The 27,714-nt window shown below is 31.5% G+C and overlaps 1 protein-coding gene across 2 annotated transcripts; it reads left to right on the forward strand.

Annotated features, from left to right (window-relative positions):
• The first annotated feature begins 2,306 nt into the window (after nt 1-2,306).
• LOC143248433 (intracellular hyaluronan-binding protein 4.S-like) lies at nt 2,307-26,792 on the forward strand. Of its 2 annotated transcripts, none has more exons than XM_076496790.1 (7): nt 2,307-2,670; nt 12,325-12,448; nt 15,944-16,084; nt 16,832-16,903; nt 17,954-18,040; nt 20,626-20,860; nt 25,578-26,792. In XM_076496790.1, the coding sequence occupies exons 1-7, from the start codon at nt 2,415-2,417 to the stop codon at nt 25,812-25,814; spliced, it is 1,152 nt and encodes a 383-aa protein (XP_076352905.1). In that variant the 5' UTR covers nt 2,307-2,414; the 3' UTR covers nt 25,815-26,792. The 2 variants fall into 2 exon arrangements, with proteins under 2 accessions (XP_076352905.1, XP_076352906.1); XM_076496791.1 differs by having other exon boundaries at nt 17,957-18,040.
• The last annotated feature ends 922 nt before the right edge of the window (nt 26,793-27,714 follow it).

Below are 27,714 nucleotides of genomic sequence, written 5' to 3' on the forward strand. Positions count from 1 at the left end.
ATAATAAATATAAGATCACAAACAGAATCTTGATTATAAAAAATAGTAAATATAAGATCACAAACAGAATCTTGATCATAAAGAATAATAAATATAAGATCACAATCAGAATCTTGATTATAAAGAATAATAAATATAAGATTGCAAACAGAATCTTGATTAAAAAGAATAATAAATATAAGATCGCAAACAGAATCTTGATTATAAAGAATAATAAATATAAGATCACAAATAGAATCTTGATTATAAAGAATAATAAATATAAGATCACAAACAGAATCTTGATCGTAAAGAATAATAAATATAAGATCACAAACAGAATCTTGATCATAAAGAATAATAAATACGAGATCACAAACAGAATCTTGATTATAAAGAATAATAAATATAAGATCACAAACAGAATCTTGATTATAAAGAATAATAAATTTTAGCCTTAAAAACCAACATTCTGACCTATTATTTGTAAAACAAAAATGTTCATATAAATTCAGCTCTTGATAAAATTGTGCCGATAAAATATTTTAAACTTTGTAGATGGGTATACGAATGGGAAAAGTTAATCTTGATTTTAATATTTTGGTGTTTACTTGGTTTGATCTTCATGGGACAAATTACCTTTTGTCAACTAACATTACTTTATGAAAAATGTCACAAAACGAATGTTTAAAATCAGCCATGTCCCTTGTCTCAGTCACCAAAATTGTAACCAACATCCTCTTGCTTATAGATGTATTGTTCGTTTTATTTAAGCAGTTTACTAAGTGTTAACTTCAAATTCTACAATCCTTTTATAATTTTTGTCCTGACAATTATTTCCTTGACTTATTTTTAGTTATTTTAGTGAACATCAAAACCTTCATTTCACAATAAATAAATTATATAATGCAGCTGTATAATATGAAAAACTGAATATTGGCCAATGACACTTTTTCTTCACTTTGCCAATCAATCGCATAGGCTTTTCTCACAGTGACTATAAAGAAAGTTCACACCAACAGTGGTATTTCTTTCATCTTACAATGCTAGAAACTGGGTTTTTTTACTTATGATGGGCAGAGCACAGATAACCCATTGTGTAGCTTTGTACTTCATTACAAACACATTCATTTCATATTCTAGAAAATCTGGCATTCTATTTTTCATTTATTAATAATTTAATTTTTCTATTCAAGGAAGAGAAAATAATACAGATAGTATTAGTTAGGTTTACTGTTATTTATAATAATTTGGTCTGAAAATTAGTTAATAAATATAATAGGTGTAATAAAGGGCACAAAATGGCCCATCAAGAACTCATAAAATGAAATCGAATGTAAATATAGTTTCAGTAGCTGTATATAATCTTATACTTTTGACTTCTCATAAACCAAAGCAAAATATTATATTGTAAAAGTCACAGTATGACTCGATTTGAAGTTGTGTTTTATGGACAAAAGATCTAATATTTGTTGGTAATATTGCACATCTGAAAAACTTAGTTTGACAAAAATTCCAATTCTATGTTATGCTCAGAACTTTAAAGATTCTCTCCCTGTATATATTATATAAGTTGTTTCATCAGTATTTAACTAGTATTACTTATGGGTAGAAGAAAATGGCACGCTGTGATCACATTGAGTCTATTGTACGAGGTTGTGTAGATGGTATGTGCGTAATGTTTGCTCATATGTTTGTCATATAATGTGTTGACATCAAAACTAATTTAAAGGTAAACGTTATTAGAAGTAAGTACATACAGTTTAGACATAGAAATAACTGCATCAGAATTTACAATTATGTGCAAATAGTTGTGTTTTTAAACAAATAAATATCCGCAAATGATTAAACTCGAATATCCTTTTGGGGTTTATGCATAAGCTAACCTTGTAATATTTAGTATACCAAACAAATGGGTTTGAAAGTTTTTCGTACATTGTTATCATTATTATTGTTGTTAATTTCAAATTTTATACAAATAGAAATACACCAAATGTTAATTTATGTATATTTTTGTTAAATAAAATTATCTTAAGTTACTAGAAAGAAGTCCATGTAACATTCCACCCAAAATCAGAACTTATAAGTTTAAATACCCCAGCTGTTTGCAAACTCCCATTTTTTATATTTGAGCATTGCATTCTGGGTATATAATCAGTATTATGTATTATTAGCATTACCCAATATCTTATAACATTTTATTTCATATAAGTTTTATGTATAAAATACACGTAATTTTCTATTTTTATTGTGTTCCATTTACTATAAATAAGTCATAAATCCAAATCAAGGATTTGACGTCACATAGATCATTAATATTTTCCCGCCATGCAATGCATAATACTCCAATACGCCATTTTGGCATGACTGCGTGATAAGAGAAGTGTAAAATCTATCCGATTCCATCCAGTTTCTTCCTTTTTCCATAACAAAAAATGGAAAACGCATATGGAATCGGTGTAAAAAATAGATATGATATATTTTTAAATGAGGAAGAAGATCCTTTGGAAATCTTAAAACAACATGAAGAAGAAAAGGAGAAGAGAAAAACAGATAAAGTTGGTAAAGAACCGAAAGGAAAAGGAGTTAAAGCTGGAAAACAGACATCAGTAATTTCAGCTCCTAAAAAAGGTGGGAAAGAGGATACTCCTAACAACGCAAAGAGTCAAGAACCACAGCAAAAGCGAACGGGTAAGATAAGACAGATTTCATTATTTTACTTATAGCGAATTAAACATTATTGAAAAGTTAGGCCTAATTCTGTAAAGACTAAAATGCTAGCGCACGTGATAAATAAGCACGAGTTTTGTGTTCTCTGAAGTTCTAAAATTGTTGTTTTGTTTGAAAGAATTGGTAAGGTGAATAATGTTAATAAAATTATTTTTTTTGGTTCTTTACGAACTAACCTTTCTTTTAAACAATAGTTTAGTATTCGTATATTTAATGTTGATTCAAAGTTGAATTACGTGTTTTAATGGCATTGGCATGTATAATTAATATTTTTTATTAATGTTACAGTTAGTGACAGTACAAAATGCATAATTACTTCATCAATTAATTAGAGGGCATAGTTTGAAAATGTCACTTTCTGAAACGTGTTGGGAAAATTGCTGTATTTTAACATAGACTGCAGTGCTACTTCTTTGATTGTCTTCTGAAGCATTCTAAAATTAAATACAGTAGCTTTTTGATGGATATGTTATTGGAAATCTTTCTTTGATGGCTTACAAGGACATTTCTTTGCTGTTTTATTTCCAGATTGGTAAATTAGAGATAAAAGGGAATTTAGCCCTATCAGTATGTTAAGGTAAATGCAAAATATTAATAGATTTAATTGTAGATTGGTTGTACAAAAGAAAGAAAATAGTTATCAGTGATGTCGAGAAACCCCACTTGTAGAGAAATATATACATAAAAACGGCTTGTTTGGGTTGAGAAAAATTTTTTACGTAGAGGAGTGAACAACGTTTCGACCTTCTGTGACCAAAGAAGGTCAAGACGTTGTTTATTCCTCTACGTAAAAAAAAATTTTCTCAACCCAAATGAGCCATTTTTACATATAAAGAAAATAGTTCTTAATAAAACTAGACCGTTGTTATTAGTAGCAAGGTATCTTGGTGGATCTTGTTTGTTTTACAGTAATGTTGATAGAACATTATTGTTAGACTAGTAAAGTTTGAAAATGATTTTAAGCAGGTATTTTAATTGCATTGAGAATGTTGAGGTACTACAGAATGACTTGAGTTGGTTGGTTAGTTTGGAATGTATTTGGTAAATAACATTTTATTATAAGTGGAAGGAAATGAATTTTTAGTTTGTCATAATGTAGATCATACATTTAGAATACTTGGGAGATCAAAATGTATCTCAGAACGGCTGGTATGGGTATTAACATATCTCAGAGCGGCTGGTATGGGTATTAACATATCTCAGAACGGCTGGTATGGGTATTAACATATCTCAGAACGGCTGGTGTGGGTATTAACATATCTCAGAACGGCTGGTGTGGGTATTAACATATCTCAGAACGGCTGGTGTGGGTATTAACATATCTCAGAACGGCTGGTGTGGGTATTAACATATCTCAGAACGGCTGGTGTGGGTATTAACATATCTCAGAACGGCTGGTATGGGTATTAACATATCTCAGAACGGCTGGTATGGGTATTAACATATCTCAGAACGGCTGGTATGGGTATTATCATATCTCAGAACGGCTGGTATGGGTATTAACATATCACAGAACGGCTAGTATGGGTATTAACACAATTGATAAGAAGAGAACAATGTTTTGACCTTCCTAGGTCATCTTCAGGTTAAGAGAGTTTGCAACTAATCAGTGCTGGGCATACGTCTTAGAGACGAGAGCATAAATGGATATGGGATTGTAGGGGGCATTGCAATCAAATGTTAGGTTATTATTAATTATTGGTATAGGTATAAAAGTGTTCCTTTATATTGATTTAATTTTGGTTTTAGTTGTGGCAGTACAAAACTAAAACTGTGTAAAAACTATACTGACAAACACAACATCAACATTATTTATAAAATACTGTGCAACCACTGCCACAACTTCTGTATTGGTAAAACAAGCAGAAAAATGGAAACCAGATTTGAAGAACACAAATATCTTCATGTTTTTGAACACTACAAATCAAATAAACACAGAAAACATCCAGATATTAAGTAGGGAAAGAAATATAAATGAACACAGAATCAAAGAATCCCTACTTATGCAGCAATTAAAACCAAAATTAAACTATATAAAGGAACATCCAACTGCAATGCCCTCAACAATCCCTTATACTCTTGTCCCTAAGACGTGTCCAGCAACAGTCATTTGCAAGCTCTCTCTTTCTTAACTTAGGAAGGTTGAAACATTCCTTATCAGTAAAAGTTCTAATACCAGCTGTTCTGAGATGCATTTTTATTTCAAGTGGGTTTCTCATCATCAGGAGTTTGTAGATGACTCAGTAATGTCTGAAAAAATATGTAAATATACTGGATACTGCTCAAAAGAAGTAATCCTTTACTCTGTACAAGTTGCATAGTCTGGCCTTACTTGAAATAGTGATAGTTTTTAGGTTTAGTATTCTATGAAGGTGTATTGACTTGCAATTACTGAAGAGAGGGAAGCCCACTGTGTAGATTTTAGAAGTGGAAGAGTTATCTTACAAGAATACTTTTAACTTGTCTTAAGAGTAAGAACTTAAGATAATTCATATGAGTGGTGTATCTGACTTGTGTTCTGAAGACAAGAGGGTGAGACAACATACTTTAGATTTTGAATAGATACTTCTGCTTTGAGACATTTTTCTAATTGTGGTTGGCTAATAGTATTGAAAGTAGCTAAGACCAACTCTTTACAAGAGTAAAAGGAGATTCGGTTTATGAAAGTGAAGATAGGTTGTGCAGGGACATATTTGAAGTACTAGATGGTCTCTTGTGTGATAAATTAAGATGAACCCAAATACTGATTATTGTTTTCAAAGCTATTAGATAAATATTGTACACTAATTCAATGATTTACAATAGCTTCTGTAGCATATAGTGCCTTACAAAAGTTTATCACCCCTAACAGTAATGTTACATTTTGAGGACATACAGATGATGTTAATGACTTATTTCATGAACTTGTTTTTATTCAAAACTCTAATAATGATCACATTTAATTGTGATGTCTGTAAAGGTGGTTGAAAGTCAAGAAAACCTGCAAAGAAAATATATAAATTGAAGTTTGTGTGTATTGCATGTATTCAGCCCCTAAGTCATTACTTGGTGGATGCATGTGTAACAGTAATTATTGCTGTCACATTTTGGATAGGTCTCTGTCTTTGGATAGGTCTCTTTTTACAGTAGGATGGTGTAATTTGGACCTTTCTTCCTTTCAAAATTACTCCAATTCTGGTAAGTTTGTTCAGGATCATGGATGGTCTGTAGTGTTTAAGCCTCGCCATACGTTTTATATTAGATCAAGTCAGAACTTTGGTTGTGGCACTCCAAGATATATTCACTTTATTTCAAAACCACTCCAGTGTTGCTTTAGCCATGTGCTTCTGGTCACTGTCCTGTTGAAATGTGTATTTTTCACCCAGATGGTGGTGTTGACTGGATGATGTGCTGGGCTTGTATCAGAGGTAAAGCTTTGAATTTAGACCACATATCTCAATTTGTCTCGTCTGATCACAAAACTCTGCTGCTACTTTGTGGTATTATTCACATGATCTCTATCACAAGCTCCATGTGAAATTTCAGTTATCTTTCACTAATGGCTTCTTTCTTATCATTCACTCATACAGGTCAGCTTTAAGTGGAGCAGGGGTATCGTTTATTTAAGAACACCAGGGGTGTGCAATGATTTGTCCTAATGGGGAAGTAGAAACATAAAAGATGGATTATGAAAAAATACAAGGTGGCCAGTAAGATTAGGTACTTCTAATCAAAGATAGAAACAAGACATATGTGGCTACTTTATATGTTAATTCTATCATTCTTTCCTTTTTATTAAATTATTTATTACATCTTCATTGAAACAGTTTTTATTTCCCTAAGAAGTTTTTTTCTCAGTCGTAATTAACCCTAAACTTGCAAGTCTTTCCTGTCACTCTGGTGTAGCTGTGTATTCTTTTTAGATCAGAATATTCTGTTGGTGGCTGGAAGAGTCAAGGTTAACTCGCACAATGTTGTTAGTTGTTGTAGGGCTGTATCTACTTGACATTTTGCAAACAATAAAAGTAGTACATTCACTGGTTTTCCTTTCGAATCAGTGTCGCTGTATAAAGCAAAGTTCACTTTTCAAGTGATGAATACCAAAGTATTTTCCACAATTATCTTGCAGTTGTTTTAATGCCTTCTCTTGGATCATTTATCTGCTTAATAGGGAGGGATTCATTAAAATTGCTTTTTTTTTTTTCAGAATAGTCACCATTTTATTTACTTTATTCATACAGTAGGATATGTCAAATATCCTATTGTGTACAACATTAAATATAACATTTGTATATGAAAAATGCTGACAGGTGTATTCAACAAATTGAACTCAGTCTCAGATTTGATAAAAGTACTTGTGCATGTGTAAAGGTTTTGGTATCCAAGCTGTCAAAATTATCAACCATATTTTAAAATTAGTTTTTCCTTGTAATTCAAGGCAGTTATTATAATTCCAACGAGTCAGAGCCACTTTCGAGAGTTTTTTCTTCAGAACCTAAAAGTTGCACGTGCTTTGTTGATTTTGCAAACGACAGAGAATGATTTAAGTTTGCAAAGAATCTGCCACACTCCTTGATTTCTGTCACAGATTGTAACAGAATTCAATCTATGTGTCGTACACTGGATGAAAAGAGTTTTTGGGTACTTTTAACTTTCCAACCCCATTCAGCTCATTGAGCATCACTTGCCCCATCATAGGCTTGTGCAACAAATTTTTACCCAATATTTAATTAATTTACTAAATTAAACACTATCTTGGATATACTTACAGCTGTTCGACCTGCACTTACATTTGTAAACCCCAGAAATCTATTGCAAATTTCACTATCACACAACACTAGAAAGCTGAACAAAGGTTTTTGCATTAGTAATTTCATCTAAGATAACAGCCACAAACAGAAAATCACCTATTTATTCAACAGTACTTCCTGTACAACTTTCATGAGGTCATTCTGGATTCTGTTTGACAGGCCTAAATAAAACTCAATTTCTCTAAATGGGATTTCAATAATGGATCATAGTTCTTGCACAAATTTACAAATTCCACATAACTGCCTCACTCAGAAGGCTAGTGATTCATCATAACCTCTAAACACTGTTATTCACCCAAATACCAAACTATGTTGATTAATATTTTTAACATCTCTATTCGTCTTCACATTTTCATTGTGTATTTGCACATTTATTTTGTTGAATATTTAGTTGAAATTCGATCTGTGATTTTTGAAACCTAACTAGGCCTAGAGTTAAATATGACTGGTGGAATTTTCATATCTTTCAATTGACTTGTGCATATTATTTAAATCATCAAATTTGCTGGAGTTCCATGTCCCAAATTTACTGTTAAATAATAAATGCGTCCAGCAGAAATGCTTCTACAAGTTAGGACAAGCGGTTAACCAAGAAGTCCTGTCATATTAGTGTACTTTGAGTTTTCAAACACAGTTTTGTTCTTCCACTCAGGCTTAGAGCTGGCATCGGTATACCATTTCTAATAATGTTTTTATCAATAAAACTCTTTGTACCATAGTTGTTTACTAATAAGGTTTTTATAATACAATTATAATACTTCCTATTATCTTTTGAATCCATGTTCAAATCTTAAGGGTGACACGTCACAAAAACTTTATGCATGCAAAAAATAATAGTATCATTTATCAATTTATAAAACAGTAATTATGAAACTGTCATATTTATAACTTATTTATTGGTATTTGACTTGTTGATTGTACATTTTAATTTATAAAACAGTAAATATGAAACTCATTTATATATTATTTATTGGTATTTGATTTGTTGATTGTACATTTTAATTTATAAAACGGTAATTATGAAACTGTCATACTTATAAATTATTTATTGGTGTTCGATTTGTTGAATGTACATTTTAATTTATAAAACGATAATTATAAAACTGTCATACTTATAAATTATTTATTTTACTTAATTTTTAGTGATTTAAAATATTTAATATGTAGACTAAATTGTCAATAACCTTCAATTTTTGCATCTATTTTTGGAGTAAGATGAATTGCTTCCTTCATGTCCTAGAAAAGGCCAATATTTAACATTCAAGATACGTTTTGAAAGTTCTAGTCTAGATTCTTCCCATTGCTTCTGTATGAATCAATTGCTAGTTCATAATATCATATTTAGGTGACAATTTTTTGTTTTAAACATATACTGGGGAAGTCCTTCCATGGGCTGAACACTGTCTCCATCAATGACATGGAACTTTCCAACTCTTTCAAAGTCAATGTTGGCTTCACAGTGGTGTCTATAACCATTTTTCTGCTTGTAACATCATAAGTAGAGGGCATCGGTTTTGTATATTTTTTTTTACTGTTACATGTGTTAATAAGATAACTAAAATTTAACAAAGTATTTGTAAATTTTCAAAGTTCTAGTCTAGATTCTTCCCATTGCTTCTGTATGAATCAATTGCTAGTTCATAATATCATATTTAGGTGACAATTTTTTGTTTTAAACATATACTGGGGAAGCCCTTCCATGGGCTGAACACTGTCTCCATCAATGACATGGAACTTTCCAACTCTTTCAAAGTCAATGTTGGCTTCACAGTGGTGTCTATAACCATTTTTCTGCTTGTAACATCATAAGTAGAGGGCATCGGTTTTGTATATTTTTTTATTTACTGTTACATGTGTTAATAAGATAACTAAAATTTAACAAAGTATTTGTAAATAGTAAAATATAAATGTGTATGGTAACCAAAATGTGATTGTATTTTACAAAATATTGCTGTACTTGTACTAAGACTAAATATTTATACTTTGTAAAAGCCATGTTTATACTGTTCAACATGGTAATGTGAGCTACACGTACCATGTTGTTTACAATTTGTGTGACAGTGTTATGAACTAGAAGTGGTTCAAAAGTCAATAAAAATGAGGTATGCTGTTATGCATTTTAAAGTATTTAGAATAGATAATTATGTTTTTTTTGTTATAGTTTGTTGTCATCTTAAAAATAAATGTGTAATTTTGATTTATTTCCCAATTTTTTAATGGTGGTTGCGAGGTTGGTCAAAGTTGTATTTTGTAATATATTAGGTTCGAGAAAACCAATAAAATTATGAATTTTTGTGAAGACATCTGACAGGTATTTAGGAGATTATAGAAATTATGCAAATTTGACAGTTTTATTCTTAAAATCAGTTACTTTTCATCCTAAATAATCAACATTGTGAAAAAACAAATTACGATGAAATTGTTAAATCATATTAATTAAAAAACCTGATATTTTGTGAACACTGATATTTACTGATAATCTGTGAAGTTTTGTGATTTGTCAAAAGTTACGGCACAGCTGCTTTAATTGTTGTTTTGCCAATTACAGACTAGATTTAATGCGCTCAGGTTGTAATGAAAGAGCATGTCCATAGTTTTTACTACAGTTAATATATTCTGTGATATGTGGCTGTAGGCCATCACCTGTATCTTTCAAAAAATTTTAGGTATTAAGTATTAGAAATGTTATTGTTTCAGTATCAGTTAAACTGTATAATTTGATAATTATAATTTATAATTTTATAATACATGATTTCATTTGTACTTACTGGTACTTGTATTTATCACAGAGCTGAGTTATCTTTGAGATATTTGGAAAACATTGACACGAATTTTTGTATGTGCTTAAGTAATAAGAAGAATAACTTGTTTGTAAAATATGCTCAAAAATAGTTTGCTACAATTGTTAAGTATTATATCTTAATACATTTACTGAGCTCCTACAAATTACACTTGCTTTCTTGCTCAAACCTTGGACTTCATTTTCACATCAGCCTGTGTCTATTGAAACTACAATGATTATTATAACTTTGAATTTACTATTTATGTTTGAACAAAATCTGGTAAGCTTTCCGTAAACATGAGAGAGTTTATTTTGCACAAAGTCAGAATTTTCAAGAAAGTATTTTTGCAGCAAATATCTGAATTTATAGTCTTTCTGACTTAGATTTTGACAAATTTGAAAGGAGAGGGGCTTTCATTTTAAGAATGGAAATACATTTTTTGTAATGTAGAATATCAGAACTTTTCTATTTGATAAAAATTTATTTACCTTAGCAGTGAAATGATAAAATGAAATCAAAGTACTTTTTTTTTTGTAGCCTAGAATGACAGTGGATTGTAGTGTTGTTATTTGTAGCCTAGAATGACAGTGGATTGTAGTGTTGTTATTTGTAGCCTAGAATGACAGTGGATTGTAGTGTTGTTATTTGTAGCCTACAATGACAGTGGATTGTAGTGTTGTTATTTGTAGCCTAGAATGACAGTAGATTGTAGTGTTGTTATTTGTAGCCTAGAATGACAGTAGATTGTAGTGTTGTTATTTGTAGCCTACAATGACAGTGGATTGTAGTGTTGTTATTTGTAGCCTAGAATGACAGTGGATTGTAGTGTTATTTGTAGCCTAGAATGACAGTGGATTGTAGTGTTGTTATTTGTAGCCTACAATGACAGTGGATTGTAGTGTTGTTATTTGTAGCCTACAATGACAGTGGATTGTAGTGTTGTTATTTGTAGCCTACAATGACAGTGGATTGTAGTGTTGTTATTTGTAGCCTACAATGACAGTGGATTGTAGTGTTGTTATTTGTAGCCTAGAATGACAGTGGATTGTAGTGTTGTTATTTGTAGCCTATAATGACAGTGGATTGTAGTGTTGTTATTTGTAGCCTACAATGATAGTGGATTGTAGTGTTGTTATTTGTAGCCTATAATGACAGTGGATTGTAGTGTTGTTATTTGTAGCCTACAATGACAGTGGATTGTAGTGTTGTTATTTGAAAGAAGTCTAAGCCTCTGACAAGCTTTTGTTGCCCTGGGTTTTTTTCTCACTTTTTTGTAGTAGTGAATGGATTTATTTTAAAATTTTTGTTTCTGAACACAGTAGTGACTGAAGCTTACCTGGTCAATATGACCTCTGTAATAGCAATAATGTGCACATAAGTAATTCAGGAATTTGTTAGAGTGAACTAAACTTATGGTAACCACTAGAGTAAAACCATTTTCTGTTGCTTATAAATAATCAAATAACAAAAGTAAAAAAGTATATTTTTGGAAAACCATGTTTGAGTTTTTGACATGTTTCAATAAAATGGAAAGACTGGACTATATACAGTTATGTCTTAGCAATATGTGTACTACAAGTGTCATGTCAAACTCGAGACCATATAAGGGTAGTAAAATATTTAATTTCAAACAAATGTGGCACATGATACACAGAAGTGAAGACAATTATTTGATTATCTCTCTTTTACCTTATGTTTTTATGACAAATTTATTGACATATGTTAGTAGTAAAATCATCTAAATACATTTTGAATGTAAGTAAAAAATGCTGTTGTGTTACTTTTGTCTTGTCTGTCACGTATGAAAAATAATGTTTGCAGGAATTTAAGGCCTTTGAAGTGATAACATGTATTTAGATTTCTCATTTCAAAGTATATAAAATGTGCAAAATTCACAGTCAGTGCTAATGCTTTGTATGTTGTCAAGTTTTCATGTGAATTTTGAAAAACATACTGTTTCTTTATGCTTTCCAAAAAATATTCTGATTAAAACATTTTTTTATTATGATTTGAAATTAAGCAGCTGTTTTTTGTCTGGACAGAGAGACCTCCACCAAGGATTCCAGGAGAAAGAGCTAGATTTGGTTCTCAAGATGAACATAAAGAAAATGAAGAAAGGAAGAATAAAAGGAACAGAGACGTTCCATTTACACAAGCTGATTCAAAGTGAGTATTTTATGAAGAAACAGGTTTTACTTGAAAGTAATCCTGGTGTCTTATTTTAATAAGTTATTAAAACAAGTACACTTACATGATATAACAGCTAACTTATAAATACATGGAGCTAAGAAAACAAACTAGCAAACTGTCATAATTTGTGTGTGTATTTAATGCATTGGCTCCCACATGATCCACAGGTGAGTCGTGATCTATTTTCTTTTTAAAGGGCCACTTAATGGGCTGGGATACAATGGCTACATATACAGATGAGTGGGACAACATATCTTCTGGACCCTGGAAAGTATTGGGAGAATAGGTTTGGGAAGCAGTGTGTTAGAAAATATTAGCTTTAAGAGTTAAATATAATTAAAGGACTACATTACAAACAGCAAGTCTAAACCTCTGACTACTATTAGTTTGTTATAACCAAAAACAAGTCAAAACAAAAAAAAACTGCACTAATTGAAAATATCCCAATGCACAAGCTATAATGTGGGATATAGAATGTACCCTAGGCTTTGGAGCTGAGTGACTAAGTAGGACCCACATTGCGGTGGGGATAAACCATCTATCAGTTTTAACATCCAGTAGACAGTTTCACATAAAGAAATAAAATAAATTTAAAATAATAGTCACAACACTTGCATTTTATTATAAACAAAATAACTAATTTCATTTTAGTATGAAAGGTGATAATATACCACCTGGTCCAATTATAAGGCAACATGAGAAACACTAGTGTCACAACATCGTTTACTAAATGTAGATCTACAATAAGTTTTTCAAACTGCTAGTAGTAAGTTCAAGAATAATTTTGTCAGTGGTGTTTTTTTTTGCTGTTGTACAAAATTTAGATTATTGTTTAAAGTTCAGAGTTGCATACACTGAGATGCATGGAAAGGAACTCACTCCACGTTTACCAGTGTGATGTCATGAAGAGATAAAATAGACCAGTAATTGCAGTATTGTCTTCATTGTTAGTACTGTGTTGTAAAGTATTGTGATTAGAGTAATTATATTGTGTAACTCATTTAAAATATTGTATTTAGACTTGGTGTTATGCAACTGTTGTTTAAATTGGTAAAATTTAAGTTTTCAGGAGTAGACCTTTATTTTACTGTTATGGTGCATGTGTTTTGAATAATTTTGACTATTAGGGACTGTTATCAGTCAGAGGGCTTTAGCACAGAATTCTGCTAGATCCACATCGAAAGCAAAAAATCTTTACTGAATCTAGAAACATCTTCAGCACAGAATCCTGCTAGATCCACATCGAAAGCAAAAAATCTTTACTGAATCTAGAAACATCTTCAGCACAGAATCCTGCTAGATCCACATCGAAAGCAAAAGATCTTTACTGAATCTAGAAACATCTTCCTATGGCACGTATTTGAGATGTCAGATTTCTTTATATTTATGGGCGGTTATTAAAAGTACATATAATAGAAAGTGCATACCGGATAAAAGCATTTGTGGTATAATTTACCAAAAGTTGATAGTATATGTGTGGAAGAGCATTTCTACTCCGAGGGTCAGGGGTTCAAGTCCCTGTTACACTAAACATGCTCACCATTTCAATTGTGAGGTCATTATAGTGTGAGGGTCAGTCCCACTATTTGTTGGTAAGAGTTGGCAGTGGGTGGTGAAAATTATCTGCCATCCCTCTAGTCTACACTGCTAAGTTAGGGATGGCTAGCTTAGATAGTCCTCATGTAGCTCTGTGTGAAATTCAAAACAAACATTTTTAATATGTATCTTTAAAACAAATCTTTATAAGACATTAAATGGTCTCTAAAAACTACTGTAATTTATTCAGCTTTCTAAGTAAGCTACAAACAGGTTAATTTTTACTTTTTGAGTGTATCGAGATATGGCTACATATTAGGCAATCCTGCTAACTTCTGATTTATGGTATGAAAATAAAACAGTGGAGTGTAAGATTTAAAGAATAAATTTGTATTAGTTTTAAACATTTCATATAAAGTTGATAATTTCAGAAGTTACAGGGAAGGTTGAAGTTTGACAGGTTTGACAAAATCTAAAAGGAAGAAGGTACATGTTCATTTCCTGTAATTACGTCTAGCTTGTTTCCAATTTTTAATTTAGAAAATTCTGAAGTAAAGAAATTGGAACTAAGACATTGCATGACAAAAATATACTGAAATTTTTTAATATTTCTTTTAAAATTAATATCTTAAAAGCATGTGATAAAATAGTTGCCCTCCCCATGAAGATTTTGCAGCCAGTCTGGCTGAGCAGCAACTACATATGCTAGTATTAACATGAAGATATTTTGATATTTTTTATAACAAGTTTTACTGGCTCCCAGAAAGATATTTCCTTAATTACAGATATCAAATAAGATTTGGTGATGATCATGGAACTTTTGTGTCAAGACCTGTATTGACAGATATCAAATAAGATTTGGTGATGATCATGGAACTTTTGTGTCAAGACCTGTATTGACAGATATCAAATAAGATTTGGTGATGATCATGGAACTTTTGTGTCAAAACCTGTATTGACAGATATCAAATAAGATTTGGTGATGATCATGGAACTTTTGTGTCAAGACCTGTATTGACAGATATCAAATAAGATTTGGTGATGACCAATGGAACTTTTGTGTCAAGACCTGTATTGACAGATTTTTTACTGTTCCTGAACATTATTTAAAAGTCCAGTTAACACACGCAGTGATAAGTGAGAATATAATTCATAATTTCTGTATTTAAAAAAAATCAGTTTGTTTTAACATGTTATAAGGTATAGGTGTGATGCTTTCAAGGCTAGAGTTTTTATTGGTTATGTTCATAATAAAAAATCTGAGAATGCATTAACTGGAAGAAATGTCTTTAGTTAAATGTTAACTTTTAAATTTGCAGTGTTTATTATAATTTGCTAAATCAGTGATGTCGAGAAAACCCACTTGTAGAGAAATATATATGCAAAAAGGGCTCGTTTGGGTTAAGAAAATATTTTATGTAGAAGAGCGAACAACGTTCTGACACTCAGTTACACAACCCCTTCCAAACGTGGTCAGCTTCTGGTCAGTTACCTCTTTCTTTCTTTGTGAACCTGATGCTGACCGAAGAAGGTCAAAACATTGTTCGCTCTTCTACGTAAAATATTTTCTCAACCCAAACAAGCCGTTTTTGCATATATAATTTGCTAAACATTATTAGTGCTGTTTTTAAGATGTTTTTGCTTTGTAACAGGCTGGCTTATTTTTAAGTTTTCATTAAATTCTGTATTATGTATTATTTCTAAATCTGTTACAAATGGTGGTAAACCTTGTAGTTAATTCATCATGCACTATCTGGTTTAATTTTTTTCTTTAATTTTGAAGAGTTTTCTTCCTAGTTGTATGCTTCTTTATCCAAATGTTTGGAGTGGTATGTGTTTAGGTCAAATTTATAATTTCATTTTCTCATAAAATAACACTAATTTATGTGTGTTGGAACATTATGGTTTTCATAATTAAATTGTTTTGTCATTTAGGGATCGTGGTGATGGAGAGTATGGAATGAGGAGAGGACGTGGAGTTGGAAGAGGGAGGGGCAGAGGTGGGCGTGGAAGAGGGCTTATGATAGATGCTAGGGGCAAACGTGAATTTGATAGACAGAGTGGAAGTGATAAAAGGTAAATTTTATTGAGTATTTGTATGTAGTTGGGCCTTGAAATCTATCATAATGAGCCTCGCATCAAATGTTTACCAGCATGAGAAAGACTTCGTGTCAATCCTGGAATTTATAAACGTGTGAAGTTAACGATGACAGTAAGTTTTAATTACAAATGAAGGTAACTGATTTAAACTTGTTCAGATGATTACTACACCTAAAATTTGTTGAATCTAAATTTTGAACAGCTCTTTCTGTAGTATTTTTACACAAGAAAAAAGTAGTTCTGTCATGAGAACGTAAAGTCAAGACTACACTACTTGTCTCATGCACATGAAATGTGAAACGTTCTCATGTCTGTAAGAGATATAGTAATGTGTGGAACGAAACTGGTTAGTTTTACTCCTAAGAAAGCTATCACAAACTGCAAAAATAGTAAAATTAGCCAGACTGTGTAGAGATATGTAGTAATTTGGGTGAGTTTTGCTTACATAAATAGACAGAGTGGAAAAATAGTAAAATTAGCCAGACTGTGTAGAGATAACTAGTAATTTGGGTGAGTTTTGCTTACATAAATTCTTTACTGAAATTGATCCAGTGTTTTCAAGTACAGTTTTACAGATATATACAGTCCATTGTTTCTTTTTGAGCAAGTTTTATAACTATTTTTCTTTCTGAATGACCATTTTGGTTTTATTTTTCAAGTGAAACGAAAATGCTTGAATGTTTATATGTGAACATTACTAAAAGTGAATTTCACTACTGACAGTGGAATCAAACCAGTAGACAAGAAAGAAGGTGGCGGAGCACACAACTGGGGAACAGTGAATGATGATTTGGAGTAAGTAAAACAAACAAGGTTATTTATCAGCTTACACCGGTGTGCTTTATTTAGTGTTAAGCTGGCCTTTAGTCTTTATGCAACACTTGGTGTTATTAAGGTAAATGTGTCGTTTTTTTTCCATCTCTCTCTCTTTGACCCATAGCTTGTGAAGTCCAGTAATACGGACAAGTTGAACTGTGATCGGCAGGTGTTTACTGAGCTTAGAACTTCACATACAAGTTGATCACTTGTTATAGAAACTTAATTTGCTCACAGTTTGTTTACATTGTGTTTACAAATGTTTTTTTAAGAAGTCGAGGTAGCTGATTGGAAAAGTTGAGAATTATTCAAGCTAAGTCTTTATTGGTAATAGTTTTTACCTCTGACTTTCGGTAATTACTAAAGTGTCAAAATCATGCATTAATGAATTCCTAAAGTTCAAATGTACTGTGTTGGTGTGATTGACAGATAGAATTGTGAATTTTTTATTGAAAGTTCTAAAAAGATTGTTGAAAGTTTATTGTAAGTATCTAAAGGTTGAGGTATTGTGCCCCTAAAGTTAAATTTCCATGGTTTACTTTGTAGCAAAATGGGTAACAGACAATTTTAAATTTCAGACTTGCATTCTCTGCAAATCCGAGTAGCAGAAAGGTTTTATTAAATACTCAGGAAAAATTTAAAATACAGGTTTTAGGAACAAAAACAGAAGTGTAAAAATCTGTTAATTAAATATTGATGATAACAATCTGAACTCCATGTTATGGTATCACTGTCTAGAAATAATAAAGCAATAAATGTTAAATTCTGACTTTAAAAAGTGAAATTCACAACATTTATTTAATGTTACTAGTTTACCTGTAGACAGAGAGCACTCCATATAACTGTTAAGCTTATTGCTAGAGTTTAAAACTGTTAGTTTCAGCATTTACAGGTTCAAAAGATATTTTGATTGGTGTACATAAGAGTGGGGTGATAAGTGTAATATAATGAAGACTGACTTTAGTTGTCAGCACACATTATCTGAATAACTAGCAATCAAGTAACATTATTGGAATTGTTTATTTTAAGCAGTTTGCAGTACAGCAGTGTAAAAGACGAGGTACCAGAAAATGATCGAAGTGCCGAAGAAAGTACCCCTGAAACTGCTGAACTAAAGTGAGTTTGTTTTATGTGTAGCATGTTTCATTTGTTTTTATTGTGAATTCAAAAACACATCTAAAATCATTCTTATAAGATTTGTTAATTATGAACACTTGTTACAATCTTTTTTATCTGTAGTTTGATTTATAAACTTTCACTGAATTTATACAAGTGCTAATATTGGTTTTATTCAGATACATTACAAGTTTGTTTTTAAATTGGTATATCTTCATTTATCATTAATGTGGATTTTATTTATTTAACAGTAACTAGTCTGAGTGTAATGAATTGTTTGTAGAATTGAAACCTGTTTTGGCAGTGTTAATCCATATTTATTTTGAATTTGTGCTAAATGGAACAGTAACTATTTAGTTTTAAAGTTGTAAGTAAAATTTAAGTATGCAATATTTTGTAACTATAGTTTGTCATGATATAGAAAATATTAAAACATCAAGAAAATACTGACTGGTAATATGTAATAATATTGATAATTTTACATTGGGTAGCATAAAGTGCATGTCAACCTTTTAGAGACTTGCATTTAAAATTTTGTTATCATTGTATATGAATAATCTGTGTATGAAAATGTAAGTAATAAATAATATTTTGATATAAGATTTAAGTTCTTGATTTTGTAATAGTGTGTGAAATCCTCAGCCTTCTGTAATATGAGAGCTTAATTTGGCTTAGGTCTTCTTTTTTCTGTAATTTATTTACTACCCCTCAGAGAAGCTTGTAATTTAATGTAAATTACTAATTATGATATAGTTATTGCTTAGGAAATACATAATTTGTATAACCTCCAATGTTATTTGGTTGCAGAGCTATAAACTAGAAAATTAGAAGCACATGTCACATCTACTGTCACAGTAGTTTCTGAATGAAAGCTAGAAATATGACTGTAATAAGAAATTGCTTTTTCACTGTTATTATTGTGTTTCTAGGTGCATTAATTACCTTTAGTGTAGTTGTACTATTAGTATAAAAACTAATGTCCAACAGGAAACAAATAAGAGATCCAAGTACTATATTTCATATTTTGATGTGGTGTTTATTATAAAATTTAAAGTGGGTAAGGTTAAAGTAGGTAATTTAAAAAAAACTTAGACATGATAGGTCAGTAACACTATGAAATTAAGTATAAATTAGTGTATACTTTTATAAACGTTAAGACTGTTTAGAGTTAACAGTTGTTCTTTCTTGTTACAATGTGCATTAACTCTAGAAAGAAAAGTAATTTAGATTTATTTTCTAATTTTATACAGGAGTTACAAGGTTGGTCAAATTGACCAAGCTTGTATAGATTTGAGGTTGAGAAGATTACAGATAAAATGTAAAGTTTTTGTGGGAAAAATTTGATATTTACTTGCTAGGTTTAAGAGAGAGAGCAAATGAACTTTGAAACTTTCAGATGAATAAAAATATTTTTAATCTTAATATGAAAATAGTTTTGCACTAGGAGCAATCGACATTGTATTTATGGACAGTTTCCACAAAATACTTAATTTATTTTTAGCTACTGAATAAAGACTTAATTTATGGTGAAAGTTTGCATGAGACAAATTTTAAAAAGCCCTAAAGTGTCACACACCTTGGAATTATTATTGATCAGAAAATTTTTTTATATCAGCCAAGTTCTCATTTTCTGTAGTATGTTTATTTTACCTGTTGAAAGAGTTGCTTCCAATTAAAATAAATGACAGATGTAGGACAGTTTAGAAAGCTGCATGTGACTGTCTGTAAGGAAATGTGTGTACCTGTTCAGCTGTCCACTGTTCAACTTCTGATTTTAGTATTGTAAATCCAAAGACTTACTTCCGGCACAGTTGATAAACCTAGTTAAACTTTTCTGAGACACTGTCATAGAAGAGTTACATGGTGGAACAGTGGTGAAATTATGGACTTTAAATGCTAAAATCTTTTGGGCTCAGTTCCTGTGATGAACAGAGCAGGTAGCTCAGTGTGACTTTGCCATAAAACAAACCAACGTAGGAGAAATTTCTTTTAACTTCTGTACAGATAATAGATTCAGTACAGTAGTAGAATATTGTGAACATAAGGCAAAACTGAAAAAAATCAGTATCTCTGGTTTATTCACAAACTTGGAGAAATGGAAGAAAAGCCATTCTATCTTGTTTGTTGACTTACATTCAAAATTGTATTGAACTATTTGTCTATAATTTTGTAATCAAATTCTGTATTACAGTTCAAATCTTTAGTATTATGCATCAATTGATTTAATATAATAACCAACGTAGATACTAAATTTGGGTGAATATAAATGGCAGGTTACATGTGCATGTTTCTAACCAATAGCTGAATTTATTATTTTCACACAAATCTGTAACTAGATCTTGAAATATCTGCATGCCACAGTCTCTTATAACAAACCTACTTTTGTGAATGTTTGAATCATAAAATGTTCTCTTCCTGTTTTGGGAACCTTTAATTTGTCAAAGTTCTAAAATATGCATAGCCAGTTTGCACTTAAACATTTCTAAGTTGTGTGTGTACATTTGTTAATTTGAAACTATAAGATATGTTAGTTAAACACTGTATAAACAATATAAAGTTTGTATAATGGAAGATGTGTTCATCAGGGAAGCTGAAGAAGAGGTGACTGGAGAAGAGGGTAAAACGTCTGTGGACGAAGGACCTAAAGAAATGACGTTGGACGAATGGAAGCGAAGAGAGGAAGAAGTACGGTCCGTCCCAAAGTTCAACTTACGTAAACCAGGCGAAGGAGAAAGTCAGACACAGTTTGGGAAGAAATTATACATCCTGAAGAAGAAGGAAGAGGAGGATGAAGATGTTGAAGATGAAGAAGATGATGAAGTAAGTTGTTTGATGTGCTTTTAAATTATACATCCTGAAGAAGAAGGAAGAGGAGGATGAAGATGTTGAAGATGATAAAGTAAGTTGTGTTAGTTGTGCAAGGGTTTTTAATCTGAAGAATGTTAGAAGTGATTCACAGAGTTCAGTTTAATCAAACTTTATGATCAGATAAGCTGGGCACCAGTATGTTTGTAATTTCTATTTAGTATTATAATTTTAGAAATTAAATATTTAAACTTGGTTACATAAGTTGCAATTTATCACTACAAGATTTTTCCTCTTGCGTTACAGACGTAGATGTGCTACAGATATTGAGAAGCTAGATAAATTTTAAAACCTATTCTTATTGTATTGTTGTTCGACTTGTTTGAAACCAACTGAAAGAACAAGTAGTACACCAAGAATGGCATTTTTGTTTGAACTGTAAAAATTAAGTTGCCGCCAATGTTCAACAGGTTTAGACAGCAGATAGGCTTAGAAAGACAATATATTACAGTGATATTTTTACAACCTAATTTATTGAGTACTGTTTTTGATTTACTAATTTGTATTTGAGAGCTACATGGATTATGTTGTGGTCAATGAACAAGGCTTTTAAAAAAAAAGTACTCGAGTACAAACTGACCTAGAGCTGAGGTAAGTTCTGTGTTTATGTAAATTTTGTACTTTTGCATACATTCCAACCCTATCACCACAAGTGTCCTTTACTTTTACTGCACATGACAAAGGTTTGGTGAATCACATTTAAAATGTTACTAAGTTACTTTTTCTTTACATTAATTAGTAGAGGATAAAATCATAGCTGATAATCCCATATTTTAATAGTATGTAAGTTCTTAATTTAATACGTCAATATTTAAACTAATACTGAATTTCCTCTCGTGTAATACATTTTCTCTACATCTTTTCTCTGTGTTATTCATGATCCATCAGGAAGTATGAAATTTAATATAAATTACTCACCATAAAATTATTGCTCAGACAAACTATAGTTGTTTATAGCCTCTAATTCTGTTTGGTTACAGAACTGTCAAATAGAAAATGAAAGCCTTCTTGTAACACCCACCTGTCCCATCTCCTGTTTCAGGATTTGGTAATAGTTCTATCTTACAGTTAATTACATATTACCTATAATCAATAGAAAGTCAAGATTTATATCTATCGAATAACATTCTGAACAAACTTTACTCGTACATTCTCGGTTCCCATGGTAATAATAACAACTTGCTTGGGTGTATTTCTAATGGCTCTTGTTTCATAGTTAGAAAGCCAGAAAAAATTCAGAGTTGGGGATATTGTCTACTTTTAGTATTGTTAGTGTACATTCTTCGATGAAGTATTTAATGAAATAAATTTAGTGCATTAGTATAAAGAAAAAATATTAGGGTTAAGTGTAATCAACAGAAATAAAAACAGTTGGGTATGTATTTTATTTCTTGCTTTCCATGTTTATTTTTTATTTATTATAAAATTAATGAAGTTGTAAAAATAGAGATCTGCATTGGTTAGTTAAGATTACATTAGGTAAAATAAATGTAATAAAAATATTTCACAATTCACACGTGCCAAGCAGCTTGTGGCTAATGTAATTTGATAGTGTAATGTAAGTTGCACATTCCCTGAACAACTTGTAAAGGGTCTAAAGCAGGGGTGGTCATCTCTGTGGCCAACTTGAGTTTAAGAATCAACTTTTTCCATCATTTTTTTTATCACACGTTATCGCTAATATTGTGCACTTCAATACCCCCACAGACTGCACATTTTGTAATGTCAGTCTGGTTTAGGTGTTTGTTATCGAGTGTGTGTTTTTGCATACCCTTGCAAACATATTTTTATTGTTCAACTTTCAAGTATTTAAATATTTTGTTTTTAATCACATATGGATAAGTGGACAATTCGAAAACGAAATAATCCAGATGTTGGTGAACACTTAGAAAATAAAGACAGTTTAACTGATTCTGGTATTACTGTTGAAAAGAGAACGACACGTGACTGGAAAAACATAAAACAAGAATTTAATGAAAGTTGGGAGATGAAATTTGTAGTGATTGAAGTAAATAATAAACCAGTATGTTTTTTGTGTAACAAAGTGTTTAATAATAAAGTATACAACCTTAAGCAACACTTTAACAATTTTCACAACGAATTTAATGCAAAATTTCCAGTTGATATCAAAAATCGTATGAATGAAATTCACCGTCTGAAAGCACAACGTCATGAACAAAAGGCAGGTCTAAAAATATTTTTATCATCGATAGAACTGGTTACGTTAGCTAACCATAAAGTAGTTTGGATTCTAGCTAAAAAAAAATCATTTTCTGATGCTGAACTAGTAAAAGAAATATTGATTGTGGTCATTGAAACTGTTGGAGAATTATGTTTCAAAAATAAGAGATGACATTCAAAAGGTAAATAATTTGCAATTAAGTTGAACAATTGTCCGCAGAATGCTAGAGTTAGTGAAAGACAGAAAATCAATTGCTTGAACAACTAAAAGACTATTTTTCTTTAGCACTAGATGAGTCAGTAAATGTTACTGACACTACACAGTCGATATTTTGGGTTTGATATGTGACTTTAGATTTTCAAGTGAAGGAAGAAATACTTGGCCTTTGTGGATTACGAGATCGAACATATGAAAAAACAAATCTTTGAAAAATTTCTTGAAGTGTCAAAAAAATTCAATCTAGATTTTAAAAACTGGTGTCTGTCACAACAGATGGTGCTCCTGCCACGACCGGAGTGAAATTAGGATTTTTCTCTTTTGAAGCAGCACTTAATTGGAAATAGTGTGAAGTCCACGCTGCCATTTTTCCATTGCATTTTGCATCAGGAAAATTTATGTTCAGATGTCTAAAAGTGATGAATAGAAAAATTTGATGGACATTGTTGTAAAAATTGTGAATTATATCAGAAGAGAAAGTTTTCTCATCCATCGACAGTTTGTTGAGTCTTTGAAGAAAAGCAGTGACTGTACTTTTGATGATCTTACTGATTTTGTAAGATGGTTAAGTGGAGGAAAAGTCTTGCAACGATTTACTTCCTTATTTCCATGAGTAAAAGAGTAACTTGTTGAAAAAGGTAAGATTGAAACTTGTGGCAGCATGACCTGTGCAACATGATGGCTCACTTGAAGAAATTGAATTATGAAGCTGATGTAAAATAATAAGCGAGCAGTCACAGTCTATTCATGAATTTCAGTTAAAGCTACACCTACTTGCAGAACAGTTACAAAAGAATGACACATTTTACAAAGTTGAATAGGTTTCTCAAAAATAATGACTCCAATTTCTCTGTCAAAGATCTCTATGTAAACTGAATCAAAAATCTATCTCAAATTTGAACCACGTTCTCTGAATTTAAAAATTTGAAATTGATATTTGAGTTTTTGCATGATCCATTTCAATTTGACTTAGAAAATTTCAGTAAGGAGTTCCATCTTTTTTGTCTTTGGATAAGTATTGATTTGAAGATGAGATGCTTACTCTGCAAAGTGTAGAACACACAAAAGAAAAGCAAAAATGTTCTATCAGAGAGATGTGGCTCACTATTTTGATAATGAGAGTCTTCCAAATGTAAAGATAGAAATTTCAAAATTACTTTCCATGTTTGCGTCCACATGGGTGTGTGAATCGTCATTTTCTACACTAGATTTTCTCAAGTCTAGATACAGATCTCAGCTTACTGACATAAATTTAGACATAAGATGTTCATTGAGCATAGATATTAAAGCCAAATTTCATGAAACTTGTTGATGGAAACCCCCATAAATTTTCACATTGAAGGTCAGTTATTTTGATTTAACTAACATCTCTCTTTTTTGTAATAGTGGTGCGACCAACGTTGTTTTCATTAGCCACCGTTGTGGCCACTATGACAAGTAAGTTAAGGACAACAAAATTTATATGTAGACAGTTTTTACTGTTACTGACTTAAAGCTTGTTAGGATAAATGATTTTACTGTTACTGACTTAAAGCTAGGGCAAATGAATGTAGTTTCATGTTATAATTTGAACTCATTCTATAAACCAGAGTGTAATATAATTTAATTTTATTTATTTTGTTGTCTTGTGGTTACAAGGTTGGTCAAATTGATCACATAGAGACAGGGTAGAGAAAATACATAAAATGTAAAGTTTGACTGAAACAAAACATTTGAAATGTAAGGGAGTACACAGTGTTTATATATATATTGTACATAATTCAAAGTCTGGGTAATAACTGCAGTCTGATTTGAAGACACCTGGTGAGAAAACCAGTAAAGAGTGAAATATTCTCTCTCTACTGGGACATTAAGTTTTTTGGATTTACAAGACTAAATTCAGGAGTTTGATTCCTCTTGGTGGACACAGCAAATATCCTTATGTGGCTTTGCTATATTTGAGAAAAAACATGGTATTTTCTGTAATGAGCATGGTATTTCTGTATTTATATTGACACATGCAGTGAAAGGTTTCCCTTTTTAAGAACTTGGTTATACAGATTCTCTCTTCATATGTGTAAGTGAAATATAAACACGTTTTTTGGATACTTAAACTGCTTTGTCGTGTTTTAATTTGTTCCACGTTTACTTGTTAGTATGTGCATCACGTGTTTTAGGTTAGAGAAACTTTCTTGGAAAGACTTAATTCTTAAAAAAAGTATAAAATATTATATAAAGATGTCAAGGAACTTGTAAGTGGCACCAATGTTGATGTGTTTTATTTGTTTTCACTAGGATGAGGATGAATTTTCACGTAGAGGACGACAGAAGCACATTGTCGACATTGAAATAAACTTCAACGACTCTCGTCGGGGTCGTGGACGTGGAAGAGGTGGTGTGCGTGGAAGCGGTTTGAGAGGTAGCCGTGGAGGAGGGGGTGGACGTGGGAACTACAAGGCTGCCAAATCATCCCGACCGGCTGCCCCCAAGGTGGATGATCTGGAGGCATTCCCCTCTCTTGCTGCAGCCTGAACTTTTGAAGTTTCAGAACTCAATTTTTTCTGAGCATTATTGGTCTATTGTTTCATCAGAAGGTCAAACGTGTGGGTGAATAAGCTTCCTATTTCATTGTCGGACTTTGGCCTTTTGCGTAGATTAAAATAGTGGAAGGCATTCAAGTCAGGATGTATGGAAAACAGAAGAATTGTGCTACTGTTATGTTTAGGACTTTTTTTTTTTTTCTTATATTAAACAAACATGCAGTCTGTTGTTAATATTGTGAAATAAAGTTTCCTAATGCCTTAAGTTTCCCTTCAGTCAGCTCCACTAGGTGATTATTAGGTCTGTAAACCCCTGAACCCATTAATAAAAGGAAAAGTTCTTGGAATTTGTTCTTGTTGGTGCTCATTTATGGGTGGACCTCTTTCTTAAATGTGGTGACCTGTATGTTGTTTGGTTGTGAGTTTCATATGATTACTTACTAAATTTATATTAAAAACATAGGAATAAATAATAGTATTCAATTAATACAAGTCGTTACTTGTAATGTAACTGTAAAAGATAAACACGTAAAGAGTGGGTAATAACGCTCATTAAACGTGACAAGAGTGTGAGTTTTAATCTGTTTAAATAGTTGGAAAAACTCAGCAACCAAATATAAGTATCAAAAGTACTGATTGCAAGCATAAATTGAAAGATTACTGTCTTGTATATTAAAGTTTTCAGTTAATAGTTGCTATCGTAAACTTTCTGGTTGGGTTTCAAGATTATCTGTTGATAATTGATTCAGATCAAGGTGTTTTTTTTTTTAAGTGCATTCTGTTTTCTCAACCTTGCACATTTGTACACTGAGTACTAATTCTTTTTTTTTTTTTTTACATTTAGTTAGAAAATTCAAGTGAAATTCATGCACAATTTGTGAATGTTAAGTGACTAATATTGACATCAGCTTAAAATTGTGTACAATGTATCTTTCAATTTCTAAATAAAACAAGGTGTGATTGTACAACAGTTATTCTTTTTTTCACTTGTGTTACACATCAAAAAGGCCCGGCATCACCAAGTGGTGGTTAAGGCATTCGACTCGCAATCTGAGAGTCATGGGTTTGAATCCCTGTCACACCAAACATGCTTGCTCTTTCAGCCATAGCAGAAGGGACATTATGATGTGATGGTCAATCCCATTATTTGCTGGTAAAAGAGTAGCCCAAGAGTTGGCAGAGGGTGGTGATGACTATCTGTCTTCCCTCTGGTTTTACACTATTAAATTAGGGACTGCTAGTGCAGATAGCTCTCAAGTAGATTTGTGCAAATTTCAAAGCAAACCAAATGGATCACAATCACATGAATAAACATTTTTTCTTCAAAATGTACTAAATTTGTAAAACTGGTTTTCTGAAAGTTAAAATAAATGTAATCAAGATGAAAACAGATCATATTGAATTGGAATTGTGCACAGAAATATTAATGTAGTCCATCTTGGTATTCTAGCCTTTTTATTAATGTGTTTAACAAAACTGAAGAAACAGGACAAATATTGATGGCAATCTAATATTCATTCTGTTTTTTTGTGTATGTAAAAGTCAACATCTTTTTGTCTCAAAACTGTGTTGTGGTCTTTTATCTATTGTGACTGGAGCATTTTGTACCAATGAACAGCAGTAATCAGTCATGTTGATGCTCCATCTTCCCTGACACTTCCTTTCCATTCCTCTGATCTTTATGTTGATGCTCCATCTTCCCTGATACTTCCTTTCCACATTCTGATATTTATGTTGATGCTCCATCTTCCCTGATACTTCTTTTCAACATTCTGATATTTATTTGATGTTCTTTCCAATACTTCTTTCCATTCCTCTGATCGTTGATGCTATGTTTCAACATTCTGATGTTCCATCTTCCCTGATACTTCCTTTCAACATTCTGATATTTA

This window comes from Tachypleus tridentatus, chromosome 4, assembly GCF_004210375.1.
Source record: "Tachypleus tridentatus isolate NWPU-2018 chromosome 4, ASM421037v1, whole genome shotgun sequence".
NCBI lineage: Eukaryota > Metazoa > Arthropoda > Merostomata > Xiphosura > Limulidae > Tachypleus > Tachypleus tridentatus.